The sequence below is a fragment of the Kogia breviceps genome, chromosome 3, assembly GCF_026419965.1.
Source record: "Kogia breviceps isolate mKogBre1 chromosome 3, mKogBre1 haplotype 1, whole genome shotgun sequence".
NCBI classification, from domain to species: domain Eukaryota; kingdom Metazoa; phylum Chordata; class Mammalia; order Artiodactyla; family Physeteridae; genus Kogia; species Kogia breviceps.
In genome coordinates this window covers 168,411,085-168,432,237 of record NC_081312.1, presented here as the reverse complement: position 1 = coordinate 168,432,237, position 21,153 = coordinate 168,411,085, and the positions used below count along the sequence as shown (strand labels likewise).

Here is a 21,153-nt window from a genome sequence, read left to right as displayed (position 1 = left end):
TTCTGTAGTATAGTGATATATTCAGGGATATGTAAGACTTGTAGAATTATTTGTCTGTTTTTTTTTTTTTTTTTTTTTTTTTTTTTTGTGGTACGTGGGCCTCTCACTGCTGTGGCCTCTCCCATTGCGGAGCACAGGCTCCGGATGCGCAGGCTCAGCGGCCATGGCTAACAGGCCCAGGCGCTCCGCGGCACGTGGGATCCTCCCAGACCGGGGCACGAACCCACGTCCCCCGCATCGGAAGACGGACCCTCAACCACTGCGCCACCAGGGAAGCCCCTGTCGTAGTTTTTGAGCTCTTGCTTTGAATTTTTCTAGTTTTTTGCTTCCTTCCTCCCTGTCAGCTCCCATTACTTGCTGCTGTCAGTGCAGCTGCTTTTATTAGTTCCTCGTGGCTCTCATCTTCACAGTCTGGTCTGCCGAGTGTTGAATCATTGGATAATCAAGTTTTATAAAATAATGTCTGGGGCAGGAATGGAAAATAAATTTTTAGCTTGTGTGTTGATTCTGATTAGTAGTGGCTGCCTGGAGTGCTGGAATCTGGAGTTGCATCCAAATTTGATGAGAAAGTGCTCTGATGATGAAAGGGGACAGCAGCATGAGGAAATGCAGATTTGCATTTATTGTCCTGAGTAAGAATCGAGAAGCCCTGTGTGAGAATCTGAGTGGGTTCTATAATGGGTAGAATAAGTTAGTGTGTGGGTTTTGTGATTTTTTTTTTTTTTTTGACTTCTTAGATACCCTTTTGGTTATTGGTTACCCTTTTACTTTACATTGAGGTTTTGAAATAACTTATCCATGGATAAATAAAGGAAATGATTTAAAAGGATTGTTTTATACTGTTTATCTTTGTTTATTTACTCAGTAATTATGTGATTAAAACTTTAAGCCATATTTTCTTTGCTTGGTATTTCATCAAAATTGAGTACTCAATGAAAATTGCAGATGTGCAGTAAATGTACTGAATGGAAAATACCAGATTATTAATAAACTTTCACAAGGCAAATTGAATTTCCAAATACTTCATTATGATGGCAATACATAGGCATGTCTGTATGATTATTATTAGTTTTTATAATCATTTAATGTGTGAATATATCAGAGAAAGTTTAAATTTTAAAATGAGTTATTGCTGGTGTGCCTTTCCTTTTACACATATCACATGTAACTTTTGCAGGTTGGATTTGCTACCATTTTATGCAAGATTGGTTGCTACATTGCATCCCTGCATGTCTGATGTAGCAGAGGATCTTTGTTCCATGCTGAGGGGGGATTTCAGATTTCATGTATGTATTTAAGCATTTATTTTGTTATATCTATATATACATATATACACACACACTTATGAGTGAGGATTCTTTAGTTTAAAAATATGATTATTTTATTGGTAAGCACATTTTGAAGCTTGATAGTGGTATAACAGTTCAGAATGTATGGACTTCTGAATTTTTAAAATGTAAATCTACTCAACAAAGCTTGAAATTGATACATGCTATTCCAATTTGGAGATGAGCTGTTGCTGCTACCTTGTTTTCCCATTGTAGGTTCTGCACTTCCTGCTTTTGTAAAGTAAAAACATTCTCCAAGGTCAAGAGAGCCAGCAGGCCTCATTGGTGTTCCCAGAAGAAACATAGGATTGGCCATGACAAGTCAGGGCACACAGTGCCTGTAGGATGCCTATTTAGGTGTTGGGGGTCCAACGTTTGGGGCACACGAAGTTGCGTAAATGCTCTGATCTCAGTGAATGCTGTCATAGACCATGTTTTTATTGATTCTTGCCTTAAGAATCTTTAGCTTGAAGAAAGATTCTTAATCAAGTGCCCATGAGTGGTTCTCTCAAACCCATGTTACCCCACCATCTTGTGGATACAGGCTTGAAAGGAGTAAAAGGATACCTTAGTGGTGACTGAAAGTGAACATTGGTAGAATTTGAAAAGACATGAAATGCAAGTGTTCATGTATGCCCATGGAAAAATTGTGTTTGTAAAATTTAGCTTTATATAGCAAGTTGCTTGGAATGCAAATAAATATTTGCTCTGCTCAATATGCATTTCATTGCACTAGCTATACACAAATCGGTAGTATGGCTGAGCACCAGAACAGACATAATTCCTGAGGTCAGGAATCTCATGATGTAATTGGGAAGATAAGGCATAAATACTCATAAAAGCAAGAGTGAAATAAAAATTTAAACCGTAAATAAATTTGATATTATAAGGAAGTACATGCTTAATTGCCAAATGAATTGTTGGAGAGTCAGTGCCTTGAGTCCAGAGGAAGCAAAAGTCTGTGTGAGGGGTGGAATGGTCTCTAAAGGCTTCTTACCATGGGTGTTAATTTGTTAGTATGAGATTTGTGGGTAAGTTTTTTCTGGGCCAGCTTTTTTGCTGAAGTGTGTTTCAGACTTTCATAGATAATATTAATCAAGGACAGGTTTCTGTGTTTAGAGAAGTTTGGAAACACTGAGATCCAGAAAGTTAAACCGTTTTGCTTTTGTTTTATGGTAAGAATTCTCAAAGCTTTAATAAGGTAATGAGCACTGTGAGCCTCCTGGAAGGGGCTGAATATACAGTCACTCAAAAGACGTACTGTTTACATGCTGCTAGTTCCGGGGGCAGATGTGTCTGAAGTCATATTGTTGGTATTTTAATCCCATCATACAGATACAGACAAGACACTGTTTTAGTAGCAGGCAGTATGACCGCATTTTATGAGTTACATGTGTATAGCCCTCCACCAAAGCCACAGTCAAACAAAACATGAGTTGCTGGACCAAGCATAATTAGTGCTTTTGGTGAGAAACCTAAAATTAAGAAAATTCTGTTCATGTGTGTTTCCCATCCCATCTTTGAAAATTGGGGTGAGAGTTGAGGGAATTGGCATTTTTATTATTGTTGTAAGGTTTCATTACAACTAGAAGAATATCAGGATTCCAGAGTATATTTGGGAACTGCTGTTCTCAGGGGAGAGAAGAGAGGGCACTTGATGTCATCGATCACCTCTGCTTCCTCCAGGGTCTAGCCTTTCCCACACTCAAATCTGCAGACTTTGCCATTGACTTTTTATCAGGCAATAAATGTGCTCAACACTCTCCCATCCTTAAAATAAAAACAGGAAAAATTTCCTCAACTACACCTCTCCCCCCATCCTTTTTCATTTCCTTCTTGTTTGATGTTGTAGAGTATACGTGTCTCTTGCACTTCTGACGTTTACCCTGTGTTTTACCATCATAGCACCCTGGCAGAAACCATCAGTGTCCTGCTAATCGCCTCATCCTAGTTGATGTCCCTGCAGATTCTGAATTGCTGGATTCTCCTGCCTTTTAGGAAACTCATTCTGACTCTACCACATACTAGCATTGTAACTTTGGACAAGTTACTTAAGTGCTCCATACCTCTATTTCCTTGCTCGTTAAGTGGGATAATTTGTATTTTAATAAATTTATTTATTTTTGGCTGCGTTGGGTCTTTGTTGCTGCACGTGGGCTTTCTCTAGTTGCGGCAAAAAGGGGCTACTCTTTGTTGCGGTGCGTGGGCTTCTCATTGCAGTGGCTTCTCTTGTTGTGGAGCACGGGCTCTAGGCGCGAGGGCTTCAGTAGTTGTGGCACGCAGGCTCAGTAGTTGTGGCTCGCAGGCTCTAGAAGGCAGGCTCAGTAGTTGTGGCGCACGGGCTTAGTTGCTCTGTGGCATGTGGGATCTTCCCGGACCAGGGCTTGAACCTGTGTCCCCTGCATTGGCAGGCGGATTCTTCTTCTTCACTGAGCCACCAGGGAAGTTCCAATTTGTATCTTTTTTTTTTTTTTTTTTTTTTTGCGGTACACGGGCCTCTCACTGTTGTGGCCTCTCCCATTGTGGAGCACAGGCTCCAGACGCGCAGGCTCAGCGGCCATGGCTCACGGGCCCAGCTGCTCCACGGCATGTGGGATCCTCCCAGACCGGGGCACGAACCCATGTCCCCTGCATCAGCAGGTGGACTCTCAACCACTGCGCCACCAGGGAAGCCCTGTATCTTTTTAAATGGGATTGTTCTTACTGATTAAACGAGATAATTCATATAAAGCTCATCACACAGATGTCATTATAATACTAATTACCTCTTCTCTACTACCACTCTCTCCTGCTTCTCACTTATATGACTACTCTCCTCAATATCCTTTGCTCTTTTTTCCAGCTGAGTTTATATGTTGGTGTTCCTTCCCCAGACTTTCTTCCTTCACCCTCCTTTATGATGGAACACAGTTTACCTGGGGTTCAGGTGGCATCTGTTTCCCAGCAGCCTCATGTATATATCTCTTTCCAGAACCTCTCTCCTGGTGCTTAATAAGTTTTCATGTACTTTTAGCTAAATACATCCATAAAACTCATTTTCTTCTCAAAAATGTCTTTATCCTTCACTTTCTTATACCGGCTTCTATATTCTCCCTATAAATTTGCAATATATTTTATCTAATCACTGAGGGAAATACATCTATTTTCGCCCCTCTGACATTCGGGAGCCAAATTTGCCAAATTCTATTGATATATCTGCTAAATCACCTCCTCAAGGCTAGCGTCTCTCCTTCATTCCCAGTGCCACTGTCTTTCACTCTCTGTAGCTTGAATTAGGAGAAAAGCTGTTTCACCAGGTTTCCCATCTCTGGCTTCTATCCAGCTCCAACATATTGTCACAATTGATCCTATTTGTCCCGTGCTTAAGAACCTCACCTGAGAAATAACGCTGATTAGCAAAACAGTATGAAATCTCACCTGGTAGTCAAAGAAATTCTAGTTAAAGCAACGGATTTGCTAATTTGACTAACAGGTTAGTGAAGGTAATAACAGTGAGAAACCATCACATATACTTGAGATTGGAATTTGGAGAAGGAATTTGGCAGTATGTTTCAGGATCCTTAGAGGCATTCATACAGTGGACAACTCTGGAAATCTGTCCCAAGTAAACAATCCTAAGTACCCCCCAAAGCTTTATTCACATCATGAATTGTAATAGGGAAAAAAAGGAAAATAATCTAGAAGTCCAACAATGGATTAAGAAAATGGTCGTATAATCACAATGCTGAAATGATATACAACCATTGAAAGTCTTGTTTACTGAAAAGTTTTCAAATCATAGAGAAAGTGCTTTTTTTTTTTTTTTTGTGGTACGCGGGCCTCTCACTGTTGTGGCCTCTCCCGCTGCGGAGCACAGGCTCCGGATGCACAGGCTCAGCGGCCACGGCTCACGGGCCCAGCCGCTCCGCGGTACGTGGGATCCTCCCGGACCGGGGCACGAACCCGCGTCCCCTGCATCAGCAGGCGGACTCTCAACCACCGCGCCACCAGGGAAGCCCGAAAGTGCTTTTTTTAAAAAACATTTTTAGTGGAGTATAATTGCTTTCCAGTGGTGTGTTAGTTTCTGCTTTATAACAAAGAGAATCAGCTACACATATACATATATTCCCATATCTCCTCCCTCTTGGCGTCTCCCCCCCCATCCTTCCTATCCCACCCCTCTAGGTGGTCAGAAAGCACCAAGCTGATCTCCCTGTGCTATGCAGCTGCTTCCCACTAGCTATCAGTTTTACATTTGGTAGTGTATATATGTCCATGCCACTCTCTCACTTCCTCCCAGCTTACCCTTCCCCTCCCCGTGTCCTCAAGTCCGTTCTCTACTAAATTGCTTTTTTTAAGGGGAAAAAAAGCAAGCTCTAAAATCTTACACATAATAGATTTATAGTTATGTTAAAATTCTTGGCAAGTAAAGAGTAGAAAAAATTTTATATCAATATGCTACCAGTGACTGTCTTTGGATAGTGGGATTATGCAAAAATTTTTTCCTTTATAGTTTTCTGTGTCCTTCACATTTTTAGCAAGGCCTACTTCTTTTTTTTTTTTTTTTTTTTTGCGGTACACGGGCCTCTCACTGTTGTGCCCTCTCCTGTTGTGGAGCACGGGCTCTGGACGCTCAGGCTCAGTGGCCATGGCTCATGGGGCCCAGCTGTTGCGCGGCATGTGGGATCTTCCCGGACCGGGGCACGAACCCATGTCCCCTGCATCGGCAGGTGGACTCTCAACCACTGTGCCACCAGGGAAGCTCCCTACTTCTTTAATAATGGAGAAGACAACTTTTATTTAAATGTAGCCATATCACCCTCACTGATCTACGTTTTTGAAATCAGTGGTCTTCTAACTTTTTTGACCAAACCTCTCTGTTGGTAAAATAAGTTGACCGCATGTCCCAGTATAGGCATATTTATTTATAAATTATATGCATTTGTAATTCTACCAGATATTTTATGTATATCATAAAACATACAAAAATAACTTTAAAAGTATGAGATAAAAAACAGAAACATAAATAGATGTTTCAACATTTCTTTTTCCCCACACCCCAGTAGATCAAGAGTCTTGCCCTCCCTACTTTGGAGATCAGTGGTCCCTAGAATAAAATAAATAAGTTTCTTTGAAGGCAGATTTACTTATTTATAAACCAGTGCCTACTTAGTGTTTAGAGTGTAGTGGATTTTCCAAAAAATTAGTTGAATGATTGAATGTTTATGTAAAAGAAAATGAGCAAATTATGGAGGACAGAAAATATAATATTTGGGTGAACTTATAGAGGGGCCGGTTTGGGACAAAGGGTTCTTCTTCCAGGGGAATAATGAATGAGAGGCCTTGGAAATTCTTACTTTTGTATCTTGACATATCTGAAGAGTTTTTATTAATGTATATGAATTTAGTTATTTGAGTAATCTCAATTCCAGCTGTTATTAATAAATGAGTTATAAGCAGCATTTTTGCTAAATTTGATGATGTAAGTAAAATCTGAGACATTATTGAACTAAAAATATATAGAAAAATTTACATTGTTAATTCATCTGTATTTACTTTTGCAGAAGTGTTTGACATACCATTTGATCATAAAGAGTCAACAAATGAGATTGGAAAATATTAAATGAGGAGTCAGAATAAGTCTGTTTTTTATGTCACAATCTTTTGAAAAGCCTTCAGTTTTTTCATCTGAAAATGAGGGAGTGAGATAATTGAGTTCTAATACTTCATTTAAAAATTCTAACATGACAATCTCATCATGTTAGATTGTACCTCCTTAACTTCAATAATATTTAGGAATAATTGTGAATGATACACTATGTTATGTGTTTTGTAAATTGTGATGCTCAGGTATAGTCTCCACAGCACAGTTGTTAAGAGCTTGTGCATCCAGAATAACCCAGGGAGACTTTAAAACACATGTATATGTATTTCCCAGCCCTACTCCCTCTAAAGATTCAGCTTCAGTGTATCATTTTTGAAAAGCTTCCTTATCCTTTTTCTATTTCTACATTTCTTTAACTGTAAAAGAAACACATGCTCAGTGTGGGTGATTTAGAAAATATATAAAGAAGAAAGAAAGGAGGGGGAACCTCATAATTTCATCACTTAAAGCAAACCTTGTTAATATTTTAGTATATTTTCTTTACTTTTTTTCTTCTGTAGTTTTTTATGGATGCTTTTATATTTTATGTACAATTTCCCACTTTTATTTCTCACTCAGAAGTATTTTACAGCATCATTTAAAACACGTCTCAAGCATCATTTTAAAGTTTGTGTACTCTTTTGTCCTAGACATTAATTGCTTAGTATCAAGTGAAGTATAGTTATCATCATTACTACCCCATCATCATCATCCATATTTTTACCCTTATTTTACCAAGTGAGCCAGTAGGTTCAGGGAGTTTTATATGCATTGTCCAAGATTATATACCCCTACTCCCACCCCAAATGGCATGAAATGACCACAGGACCTCAGATGTTGTGACTGTAGATCTTTTACTCTTTCACGTCGCTGCAATATGTATATAAACATTAAGCATTTTCATTAATTTGTTCACTCAGTGAATATTGATTTTGTGTCAATGTATTAGCGATACAATGTACAAATGTGAATAATATTAATAATGGCTAATACTTAGTGAACTCTTCGTGGTCCCAGTCACTATTGATTGTGCTTTGTATGTATCAGTTCACTTAAGAGTCACAACCGTATGATATAGGTTACTTTCATTAGTTCCATTTTACAGATGAGGAAATTGAGGCACAGAGTTTAAGTAACAGTAAGTGATAAAGCTGGGAATTAAACCTAGCAGATCTGGTCCAGAGTCTACCCTCTCAATCTAGAGTGTAGATTAAACTTGCCCCGGAGTTCACAGAATAAGATAAATTAATAAGAGGAGCTTTTTAAAAAATACATAAATTTATTTATTTTTGGCTGCCTTGGATCTTCGTTGCTGCACGCGGGCTTTCTCTAGTTGCGGCGAGCGGGGTCTGCTCCTCATTGTGGTGGCTTCTCTTGTTGTGGACCATGGGCTCTAGGCGTGCGGGCTTCAGTACTTGTGGCTTGCGAGCTCTAGAGTGCAGGCTCAGTAGTTGTGGGGCACAGTCTTAGTTGCTCCACAGCATGTGGGATCTTCCCGGACCAGGGCTCGAACCCGTGTCTCCTGCATTGGCAGGCGGATTCTTAACCACTGCGCCATCAGGGAAGTCCCAAGAGGAGCTTTCTGTATGCAGTACTTATCCAACACCTATTTGTGAAAACACCTTTATGAAGGCTAAGTTGCAAGGCTAGAAAAAATAGTCAAATTTATTCAATATTAGTTTGTTTAATAGACTAATTAGAATCTAATTCTAGTTTTTTCTATTTGTCTCTAATCTCAAAGCTATTTTGTATGCTTGAATGACGTGATTAAAGTTCTGTAAGTTGAGTTTTTGTGATTTTATTTTTAGTTGCAGTTTTATTGATACTTTAGATTATAGTTATAGTGAGTTTCTAATTTCCTCTGATTTTTTTGAGTAAACATGGTTTTGTTAAAAAATTATCACTGAAGATCTAAAAAGTGAAAACCTACCTCTGTTTGCTATAGAAAGTAGGTCCTTAAAAAGGAAGATGATAAATTCCATTAAGTGTAAGTTGTCTATGTAGAAGTTTAATACTTATGTAAAAGATTGTTACTAATTGTCCAGGTGCGGGTGAGGTTTGGACTTATTTTGAATCCCAGCACATGACAGAGCAGTGGAATTCTCAAGTACGAGTTTGGAGTCTGGGGTTTTGGTACTGATCCTTGGTCAGGTCGTTTGACAGCTTTGTGTTCTTCTACTGTTGTTGTTTTAACTATTAAATCAGAATTATACAGCTTTTGCTCCTTTCTCAGAGTGTTGTTATGTGGAACAAATAAGATAGGATATAGTACTCTGAAAAAATAAGGAACACTAAACTAGTTCAAAGCACTACCATATTATTGTTATTATTGTTCATAGAAAAAGCTTCTAGACTACAGGTTTGGTTTTCTGGTGAAAATGTAATTCTGAGGTTAAATCCAATTACATTTATCGTGACGTGTCTGTTCACATGGTACTGTTGTAATAGGATTTTGTTATGTTCAATATTGCTTGAAATGTGTGCCTAAGTAGAGGGCTTATATTTGCAAAGGATTTGAACTTTGATATATGACTGTGACTGTTGATAAAAAGTAGTGATTGTATTGGAAATTTCATTGTACTAATGAATTTATAATAAAAAATGTATATAGTTCATAATTATAATACAATAACTGAGCCTTAATATTTTTGCTTAAGTGAGCTCTTGGTGTTTATTATTTTTAAAGCAGCATTTCCTAAAGTGTATTCCTTATAATATTAATTTAACAAACTAGTCGTTGTTACCATTTCAAAAGAGGGGTTTATGTTGCCCCCAAAATTTGAGAAACATTGAATTAAATTAAGTTAAACAGGTTTCTTTATTTGAGAGCCTCTTAAGGCTGATGAAATGCATTGTTTCCCCAAATTGTTTGACCATGAAACAGTTTTGCAAAGCATGTCCTGGCACTGGTGTTCCACAGAGCTTATTTTGCTTTAACTTGAGATAATTTGAATATAGCAAGAAATTATACCCAAATTTATTTAAAATATCTAGAGTGAATTCAGTCTTATTAAGATAACAGTTCTTATCACAGATTTCAAAGTGTTAATTATTTAAGCAATGTCTCTTCTCTTAATTTGTAGGTACGAAAAAAGGACCAGATCAATATTGAAACAAAGAACAAAACTGTTCGTTTTATTGGAGAACTCACTAAGTTTAAGATGTTCACAAAAAATGATACACTGCATTGTTTGAAGGTTAGTGGTGAATCATTTGAAGTATTTTTTAATAGACACATCTAAAGTTTTAATGCTTCAGTTTGCAAGTGCTGGGAAATGATGTAATTAAGAAATATTTGATTAATCTACAGGAAGACAAAAAAGGAGTAAAAAGGAACAATAAACAGATGAGCAAAATAGAGAACAAATAATAAGATGGTAGATACAAATATAACAGTAATTACATGAAATGTAGAAGGACAAAATACATTAAGTAAAAGCCTTAAGAATATAAGACTTGATTAAAACAACAACATTATATGCTGACTACAGGAAGATGCCCTTAAATATTAACACCAGGAAGCCTAAAATAAAAAGATGGGGGAAATATACCACAGAAGCACTACAAATAAATAAATAAATAAAAACACCTGGCTTTATTATTAGACAAAATAGGCTTTAAGGCACAAAGCATTATTAGAAATAAAGAAGCATAGTTCATAATGATGATGAGGTCCTTTTAATAAGAAAGTGTGTTACCTTCCTGAATCAGTATGCATCCAGTACTGCATTTTTAGAATACATAAAGCAAAAAATCGACAAGGAAAGAGAAATAAATCCACAATTACAGTGAGAGACTTGAAAACACCTTTTAGTAGCTGAAAGCATAGGCAGACAACATTAGTAAGTATATTCAGGATTGAACAACACAGTTAACAACATTAATCTAATTGACCTATACCCAACAGGATCAGAATTTATAATCTCTTCAAATGCACATGGCTGATTTACCAAAATCAACCAAAAAGAAAGTCTCAGCAAGTTCAAAAAAAATGAAATTATTCAGATTATGTTTTTTTGTCCACAATAGAATTAAGGTAGATATTCATTAGTAACTAACTAGTTATGTGTGGTAAAGCTGATACAGCATAGTTGAAATAATTCTTCTACATTTGGAATTGGTCATTACTAACAATAACAAATTTTTGTTCAAGTTGATTTCTTTGAGATATTACTAGGTATGTCACACAAAATGGGTCTCATGGGTTCAAATACATTTGGAAAACCCTGAGTTAAACAAGTTTCTTTACTGCATAATTTCTTAGGAGTATTTAAAATATTAATAATCATTGTAAATATTCAAGGGGTTAAGTCTCCTAAACCTACTTGGAGCATCTCAGGAGACTACAAAGTACATTAGGGGAACATTGGACAGCATTTTAAGAGAAGTTGTGAAAGTTTTTCAACGCTGTCATTGAAAAGGATCATGCCATGAACAACTTAGACATATTAGTATATTTCTTTGTATTAATTACTGATATATATGGGAAGAATATACATTTATTTGACACAGGTTCATTTCTGTACATTTGTTTTAAGGAAATAATCATAAACGTGCACAAATTTATCTGCAAGAATGTTTGTCACACCATTGTTTATAGTAGCAAAAATTGTATAAACAATTTGGATGTCCCATAAATAAGAATCAGTTAAGTTTTAGTATAGTTCATATTATAAGTACTATGCACCCTTTAAATCATGCCATAGAAGGATAATAAAGACGTGGAAAAATACTCATGTTAGCCCAAAAAAACCAAATTATTAAATGATATGTGTAAATCTTTTTTGGCTTAGAAAATGTGCACAGAAAAATATTGGGGGGGATAAATAGTAAAATGTGTAATGTGTTTGTAAATTTCACACAGTTAAGGCTTTTGTTGTCAGAAGTTTAAAGGTAAATGTCTTATAAACCAAAACCAAAAAGCTATTTAGAAAATGTTAGCTATGTATGTGGCATTTGCTTAAATACATAGCATCTCCTGATAAATATAAAATGGGCTTTGATAAATTAGTTTTCATATATCTACCTAAAAGGAATGACATTAAATATCCTGAAGTTTTTAGATAAAATTTTATGGCCTAACACAAAGATACCCAGTGATGAAGCTTGGCATCTAAAGTAGACTAGGTTTTTTTTTTTAATTGAATTATAGTTGATTTACAATGTTGTGTTTAGCTTTTCTTTTTACAGTGACATTTTAAAACTTGTTGCACACATTAGGTATATAATGTTTTCTTTCTCTAATAGGATTGAAATGTTGTCTTTGTGGTTTTTCATCATTATTATTTTCACAGATGCTTCTATCAGACTTTTCCCATCATCATATTGAAATGGCATGTACCCTACTAGAAACATGTGGAAGATTTCTTTTCAGATCTCCAGAATCTCACCTGAGGACCAGTGTACTTTTGGTAAGGGCTTGAGAATCCTAGCAAGAGGTTGAGGTTCTTGATTTACTCCAGGAGTTAAAAATTTTGACAAGTGCCTTTTATCTTTCTCTGCCATTTAAACACTTCTACCTAAACTAGAACTCCAGCCATTCCTGGAGAGCTGTAGGAATTTTTCTCATTTGACTGCCAGTGAGTTCACACTATTGTAAAGGGGGATTAAATTCAGCCCCAGATAACTTTTTACAAATGATGCAGAGGAGCAGGTACTCTAAATACTATTGTGTTAGAGCCCTCTTTGTGGATGTTCTTGGTACATCGTTACTGTGCTGTAAGCACATAAATTATAAAGCTTAGATTTTTTAAATTGGAAAACATAAGATTGAAAAATTAACTTGGGGGAGAAGATATTTCTTAAGCTAATTAGGATGCCAGCATGGCCATCAAGTTAATTAAGCAATTAAGTTAGTATGCTTATTGGTAATACCCATGCATTCGACTGCAGCCTTTGCAGGGGAGAGAGTGTGGTCGGGGAGGGTGTCAGTGTTAGCCCTGGTTTAGGACTCCCCGGGAGTAGACTGTCATTACATCAGTGTTGCTTTTACGGATGTGTTGATTGTGTCGTTTTCTCTAGGTATGTTATTTTTTTAGAATCTAGTTGTAAACTTGTATACTTCTCTGGCAATATTTAAAATGAAAAAAACATGGGAATTTATGTCTAGTAAACAAAAATAATGTGAAGGCCATCATATGAACTTTATTTCCACCATTTCTCAAGGTTTATTCATATAATAGTCATTCCAAGTTCAAATTTTTATTGTAACAGAAAAAATTCTTCCTCCTCTTTGGCTCAAGCTGGTAAGGTTAAATGAGACACTGCATATGCAAATGTAATAGAGATGCCAAGAAAACTTAGGGTTTTAAAAATGTCTATATTTTGGGCTTCCCTGGTGGCACAGTGGTTGAGAGTCTGCCTGCTGATGCAGGGGATATGGGTTCGTGCCCTGGTTCGAGAGGATCTCACATGCCGCGGAGCAGCAGGGCCCGTGAGCCATGGCCGCTGAGCCTGTGCGTGTGCTCCGCAATGGGAGAGGCCACCACAGTGAGAGGCCCGCATACCGCCAAAAAAAAGAGAAAGTCTCTATTTTATTTGTAATATCGAACCCTCTATGTTTACTTTTTGCTAGGGAAAGTTTACTAGTTGTGGTGGTGTGGATACTTATCCCATTGCTGGAAACCAAAGTTCTTCCTGCCTGACTGGTTTTGTTCGCTCAGGGGATCTTTCCCCCTCTTGTAGCGAAAGCACCTAGCCTTTATCGTTGATTGTCTTGCTTTCTGGGTAGGAGCCTTGTTTATCATATAACGCTGTTGGGGCTCCTCCTGTGTGTTAGGCACTGAACTCAGTTCTGCAGGGATGTTATGGCTGGTTGGGGGTGGTTAGTACAAAGAAACGAAACATAGTTGCCATCCTCAAAGTGGTCCATATCTAGTGCTAATTCCAGTGTAGCGTTTTAAGTGCTTTAACAGAGAGAGGTGTGCAGAGATTTTATGTGCTCATGGAGGGAGTACTTAAGCCAGACTGAATGAGTCAGGAGAGATCTTCCCTAACAGCTTCCCAGTGTTTATTGAGTGTTTATTGAGTCTGACTCTTCTGTCAGACCCTTGGGATATAAGAGTGAAAAAGATAGTTCCTACCTTCATGGAATTTGCAGTCTAATAACTCAGACAGATAGACAATTGGAGCACAGGGAGGGGGATGCAATATAATAACTGTGGGCCAGCATAGGGTATTATGTGTATAGATAGAAGAGGCACTTAATTTAGTCTTGGTATATCAGGAAACGTTTCCTGGAAAAAATGGTGTTTATTTTAGAGACTCACCTGAGTCTCAGAGGCATAGAGGAGAGATAGATACATTGAGTCAAGAGGCTGCAGGTAAGACTGGAGACGTAGGCACAGCCCCAAGTGTGAGCACTGTGCTAAGGAATGAGGGTTTTCTCCCAGTGGTAGAGAGGATGTTAAGCAGGTAGGATAGGTATGATCAGATTTATGGTTTTAGAAAGGTCGGTGTGGAGGAGATAACTGAGGTGGCTGAGGCGAGAGGTAGAAAGAACAATGAAATGGCTGTTTTCAGAACCTACGGGGAAAACAATGAAGAAATGGTTAGGATGGGGGGATGGGGAATAATAACTGGCTGTATGAAGAATTTTAGGAAGCAGAACTGATGAGATGTGATGCTGAGATACTAGGGGTGAGGAAGAGAAAGGGCCTTAAGATAAGACCCCGGATTCCAGCATGAGCATCTGAGAGGATGATGGTACCAGGCACAGAGATGAGGGAGTAGGAGGAGGGAATAGGTGGAGAGTTTGGTTTGAAGCACACGAATGCTTATGGGGTGATCTAAAATATATCCATATTTGTTTGGGAACACATAGAACCTTTTAACTGGTTTGCATTTAAAATTATTCTTGGCTGATGTTAAAAGTAGTTTGGTGTGGGGACTTCCCAGGTGGTCCAGCACTTAAGACTTCTCCTTCCAATGCAGGGAGTGTGGGTTCCATCCCTGGTGGGGGAGCTAAGATCCCACATGTCTCGAGGCCAAAACCAACCAAAACATAAAACAGAAGCAATATTGTAACAAATTCAATAAAGACTTTAAAATTGGTCCACATCAAAAAAGAAGAAAGAAAGTAGTTTGGTGTGTGTGTTTGGGGAGAAGGTTCTAAAGTGGTCTACATAACAGGTTGAAACTAGTCTTGATTTAAAACTGTTATGTATGTACAAATGAAAAGTTAAGTGTTGCATTATGTTTTGTTCAAAGAACTTACAGGGTGAGGTCATTATCTCTAGCCCTTTTAAACATGGAACTGTCCTCTTTGTCTGGAAGAGTGAACATTTAATAAGCATTCACGGGCTTCCCTCGTGGCGCAGTGGTTGAGAATCTGCCTGCCGATGCAGGGGACACGGGTTCGTGCCCTGGTCCGGGAAGATCCCACATGCCGCGGAGCAACTAAGCTCGTGAGCCATGGCCGCTAGGCCTGCGCGTCCGGAGCCTGTGCTCCGCAACGGGAGAGGCCACAGCAGTGAGAGGCCCGCATACCGCAAAAAAAAAAAAAAAAAAAAGCATTCACAAATTATAAAATAGATGTCAGGAGAGGAGCTAGGCTACAACCTGTATACTTTAGCAGATTCATAGACAAGAGAAACAATTGTGAAACTTGGTATATCCATAATTGAACTTATGAAAGAGCAGAATTTCCCCCCAGTATACGATGGTTATACATGTATAGAAAGGCAGACCATGGGAAAGATTTGAATGTGTTTTAAAAAGTTCTTTCATTACTTTGTATATTAATAAACATTAATTGCAAGCCTCCCATGTGCTAGGCCAGGCACTGTTTTAGGTGCTGGGTTTACAGCAGTGAACATGCTGCAGCCCGTGCTCTCCCTGAGCTTGCAGACACAGCCTTCTTTCCAAAGCTTGAAGTCTTGCCTCCACCTGCCACCACCTGCCACCCCAGTCCAGACACCTGCTTGAAGCTCTTCAGTGCTTTCCCTCTACAGGCTTCAAATCCAGCATTGTTACCACGGTCTGCAGAATCTGGTCTCACCGAGCCTCTCCTCACTCGTTAGAACTGATCTCACGCCATTCCATGCTGGCGCCACGCTGGTCTTCATGTAGTTCCTGTAACAGATCCTTCTCTCCTCATTGCCTCTCATCTTGCTGTTGCTTCTGCTTCAGGTGCTCTCTCTGTGTCTCTTCTCAACCTTTTGTCGTCCTTCAGAGCACAACTCAAATGTCACTTTTGCAGAGAGGCCGTCCCTAACCCACCCTGACTAAAGTGGGCTCTCATTACTCTCCATCTTAGGGCCTTGTTATTTTCCTTCGTAACACTATTCACAATTAGTATTTAAAAGGTTGTTAGTTTATTTATTGGCTTGTTTATTCTGTCTTCCTACGCCAGACTCTTAGGCTTCCTGAAGGTAGGAGCCATGTCCGCCTTGTTCACTGGTGACTTCCAGTACCTAGCATAGTGCCTGGAACATAGTAAGTGCCAAGTACAATGTTGAATGGCTGAATAAATTCAGTAATCTTAATACTTAGTGTGGTTCTGTTTTAAGAACTAGGAGTACTGTTTGAAGATCTTCAACTGGTCAGTCTGTGGTTCTCAACTGCCATCTGGGGGGTAGAGGTGAAGGTTGCTGCAAAACATCCTACAGTGCACAGAACACCCTCCCCCCACACACCCCGACAAAGAACTATCCAGTCCAAAATGTCAGTAGTGCTGAGGTTGAGGATCCTGAAGTAGATGATGATTGACTGTTTTTAATCACCTCCTGGAGCTGATGCTGAGGGCTCTGGACAAGTTGTGACGCTGGGGTCTTTTAGTTTTCTTGGTTGTAGAGATACATCAGATTTACCTGGTACAACATTGGATGGCACAAGCTCTCAGAGTAAGGTTATTCTCAGCTGTTGTGTGTGGAACAGCCAGAGGCATTCACCCCTTTATATTGTTGGTCCTTAATTTTAGTCACTCGTATATAAGCCTTGTTTTACGTAGAGTTCATATAGTTTGGCAGAGTTATAAGTCAAGTTATATTTGTAGCAGAGTTCTCTGAGTATTTTATTGGACAAGGCCTAAGACCAAGCAGTTATGCACGAATTTGTTCTAAAAACATGATTAGTGATACAACAATTAGTATGCTTACATACTCTTAGAAATACCTAGTAATTGTTTTTTCCCTTTTCTAGCCCTTTATCTTGAAATCTTATCACTGAGAGTAGAACTTTAGTTAGGAAGAAAAAAACCTTAGAATGAAAGTATTTTGACTAGATTTTTTATTTTAGGAACAAATGATGAGAAAGAAACAAGCGATGCATCTCGATGCAAGATATGTCACAATGGTGGAGAATGCATATTACTACTGCAACCCACCTCCAGCTGAAAAAACAGTGAAAAAGAAACGTCCTCCTCTCCAGGAATATGTCCGGAAACTTTTGTACAAGGATCTCTCCAAGGTTACCACTGAGAAGGTAAATCTTAATGAAATCATAGAACAGTAGTCAACTTGAGATTTGTGGTAGTGCTAAGCTTATATAACATTCAACCAAATTAATTATTTTTCGTCCTGATGGTAATAGTACTGATTGCAGTGCACTTTCCTTCTAGCCCTGCACCAAATTGTTTTAGGTCAGGGACATATATTTCAGTTTTCCTAGATCAGCTTGTTTATCGATTGCTTCAGTGCCCCACAAAGTATAGATAGGAAATGTAAGTAGTTTGCATTATTCACATTTTGTAAATGGAGAAATTGAAGCAGAATTGTTAAAGTCCCAGCAGTGGAGTTTAGGAGAGGTAGGATTAGATCCCAAGTTCCATTATGATTGATTCCATACAAGTCATCACAAGAAGGAATTCATACGATGATATATAATGTATGGGACATATGTTTTATTTTCCTTTTATGATAGTAACTTCTTATTCTGATTAAAATGGTAATTATTCTAAATTTGGTGTTGATGCTGTGTGTATATTTGAAACTATTACTTTGTCTCTGATGTTCTGTAATGAATTTGCCTTTAAATATTTTGCTTCCAGTACAGGGGTTCTTAACCTTAAGTAGGCTTTAAGAGGCCTGTGATCCTCTGGAACTTAATGATTTTGAATCTCTGGGCCTGTCTGTATTTTTCCAGAAGAGGGTCTGTAGCTTTCTTTTGATTCTCAGCAGGGGTCAATTTCCAGAAAAGGTTAAGAACCACCGACCTGTTACCTTAATTATTGTAGTTACCTTGTTAGAACCTTCACTTTTAAGTAAGACATGTTGAGTAAACATTTTTTGGTCAGCTCTACAAGTTGAAACAACATGGTATGGAACTTTTTTCTTTTCAGGAAAAATAATTGAAGCAAATTAACTTCTGGACAGAGGAAACCTATGGGGAGGATAAGAGGCATGGAATAATACATGTGTCGTGGGTGGGCAGGGTAGAAGGTGATGACGAATGAGCGCAGCTTTGAAAATTGAAGACACCTTCAGGGATCCAGAGACAGTAGTTGTTTAAAACAACAGGATTTGAAAGCTGTTTTAGAATTGGCTAAAAGTTTGAAAAGTATGGAATGCTTATGCATTTGAGGTGACATTAACATTTCCATTGAAGCTGATATGAGAACATATTTAGTGCTTGAAAGGTGGATTGTGGGTATAGAGTAGAGATGAAAGGACTACTTTACATTCTGCCAACAGTATCCATTTTCTTTCAGAATAAAAATGGAAAGAACTTGATGATGACTAGAGCTCTGCTGATTATCTCATTACCAGTAGAGATTTTGAAAGTAATAGCTAACTTTTATGGGGTGCTTGTAATGCGCCAGACACATTCCTATGTACTTCACGTACTTTAACTTGTCTAACCCTTAGACCAGACTTATGGAGTAAGTGCCTATCATCCCCCCTTTACATGCAAGGAAACTGTGTGATGTCAGTCTTGATGTTGTGTCCTCTTTTTTTTTTTTTTTTTTAAGATTTTTTTGATGTGGACCATTTTTGTTTTTTAAGTCTTTATTGAATTTGTTACAGTATTGCTTCTGTTTTATGTTTTGGTTTTTGGCCTCGAGGCATGTGGGATCTTAGCTCCACGTCCAGCGATCGAACCTGTACCCCATGCACTGGAAGGCCAAGTCTTAACCACTGGACCCCAGGGAAGTCCTGTGTCCTCCATCTTAAGGGATTTTTTAACCACTTGACCTTGGGTTTATTTCCTTATTGGAAATTTTTCATTTATAAAAAGAAGTGTCTGAGGTTATTTACATCAAATGATGCACAAAAGAAATCATTATTTTTGTTAAATCTTGGGTATTTCTTTCAGTGACCTGAGTATGAGTGTATACTGTTAGCTTCATTGAAGTCCTGGAAACTCTAGGAAATTTAAGGGCATTATGGAAAGATAAAGGGAAAATGTGAATAAATGTTACCAATAATTAGAAAAATCTTATTTTTCCTGTCTCTAAAGTGAAGAGGCTGGTAGAGAATCTCTAAAGTATTTTCCATTTCAAAAGTTCTGTGACTGTACAATCATAATAAAATATTTGTATTATAGGGTATTTTGGACTACTTAGTGCTTATCTTAGTAATTTAAACAAAATTTTCTTCATTTAGGTTTTGAGACAGATGCGAAAGTTGCCTTGGCAGGACCAAGAAGTGAAAGACTATGTGATTTGTTGTATGATAAACATCTGGAATGTGAAATATAACAGCATTCATTGTGTAGCCAACCTCTTAGCAGGACTAGTGCTCTACCAGGAGGATGTTGGAATCCATGTTGTGGATGGAGTTTTAGAAGATATTCGATTAGGAATGGAGGTAACAAACACCTGCAGCAAATTAGAATCTGTGGATAATTTAGACAGCCTTTAAGTCCTATTATTGAAAAATAAGGATTTGAAAACCCTCTTTTCCCCATATGGTGTCATTTACTATTACTTTTTTGAAGATAGTGATTTCTTAATAAACCCTGTTGTGTCGGATTTCCTAGTCTTCTCTCAGGCTAATGCTGAAGTATTTTTTGCCTTTTCTTCAAGTCCAGTTAAGCTTATTTTAGAAGAGTATAGTAAATTTTTATTATTTCCTGGTTACTATTGGTATTTGTGTTATAGGAATTCATAAATTTATTAATTAGGAGAATTGGTAATCATTTGATAAGAATTTCTGTAAGAATTTCCCTCTTTCTATATGCTTGTTTCCTTAATTCATGGATTTCAGAGAAAATAAGTTACAGAGGGCTGATAGGGAGAATTATATTTTAACTGTTTCATAAACTATTAATTCATTTAACAATAGCTTAATATTAAATTTAATACTTAACATGTTCTTTGTATTAAAACATTTTTTAAAGGTAGACATTTCTTAGAGAGAGAAAAAGGACACCCAGAAGTGACTACCTATTAGAAAAGAACCCATTATTTTTTCTCTGTTCAGTGAGTGATGTTGTCAAGTGACATAGGGGAATTTTACCTCTTCTCAAACACATTGCTATTCTTTAATGAAAATATGCTTTTTTTTCTTCCCCCCCTTAGGTTAATCAACCTAAATTTAATCAGAGACGTATCAGCAGTGCCAAGTTCTTAGGGGAACTTTATAATTACCGAATGGTGGAATCGGCTGTTATTTTTAGAACTCTTTATTCTTTTACTTCATTTGGTGTTAACCCTGATGGCTCTCCGAGTTCACTGGACCCTCCCGAGCACCTTTTCAGGATTAGACTAGTGTGCACTATTTTGGATACCTGTGGCCAGTACTTTGACAGAGGTTCTAGTAAACGAAAACTCGATTGCTTCCTTGTGTATTTTCAGGTATATAAATTAAAATAAGCAGTTGGCATCATTTAATGCATTGTTTGTGTTACAAAAATATTAGAGAGGAAACCCTGTAGCATTCATATATTATGTATAAGATATATTCATAGTTAGGTGAGATTTATTCTTCTTGCAAGTATGCTTAGCTTTAGAGGTTTTAAAATATATGATGGGGACTTCCCTGGCGGTCCAGTGGTTAAGACTCTGTGCTTCCTGCAGGGGACACAGGTTCGATCCCTGGTCAGGGAACTAAGATCCTGCATGCCACATGGCATGGCCAAAAAAAAGAAAGAAAAATTTAAAAAATATATGTATGATCAATTCTATCATAAACATTCTGATTACATTTTAAGTTTTATAACTGATGATTGATCATTAATTTTGGGAATTATTTCAGTGCAGTTTATAAATTTGGTATAGTATGGATTATTTTGTATTTGGTACATAAATCATGAATCAAATTA

At 37.8% G+C, this 21,153-nt stretch overlaps 1 protein-coding gene across 4 annotated transcripts in view; it reads left to right on the top strand.

Annotated features, from left to right (window-relative positions):
* The window catches only part of UPF2 (UPF2 regulator of nonsense mediated mRNA decay), a 210,224-nt gene that overhangs the window by 39,954 nt on the left and 149,117 nt on the right, over window positions 1-21,153 (top strand). For all 4 annotated transcript variants that reach the window (XM_067030264.1, XM_067030263.1, XM_059056674.2 and 1 more), the window contains exons 9-14: window positions 1,178-1,286; window positions 10,035-10,148; window positions 12,246-12,362; window positions 17,188-17,373; window positions 19,494-19,697; window positions 20,411-20,686. In XM_067030264.1, the coding sequence (XP_066886365.1) occupies window positions 1,178-1,286; window positions 10,035-10,148; window positions 12,246-12,362; window positions 17,188-17,373; window positions 19,494-19,697; window positions 20,411-20,686 (1,006 nt within the window). The remainder of the gene's footprint in view (window positions 1-1,177; window positions 1,287-10,034; window positions 10,149-12,245; window positions 12,363-17,187; window positions 17,374-19,493; window positions 19,698-20,410; window positions 20,687-21,153) is intronic.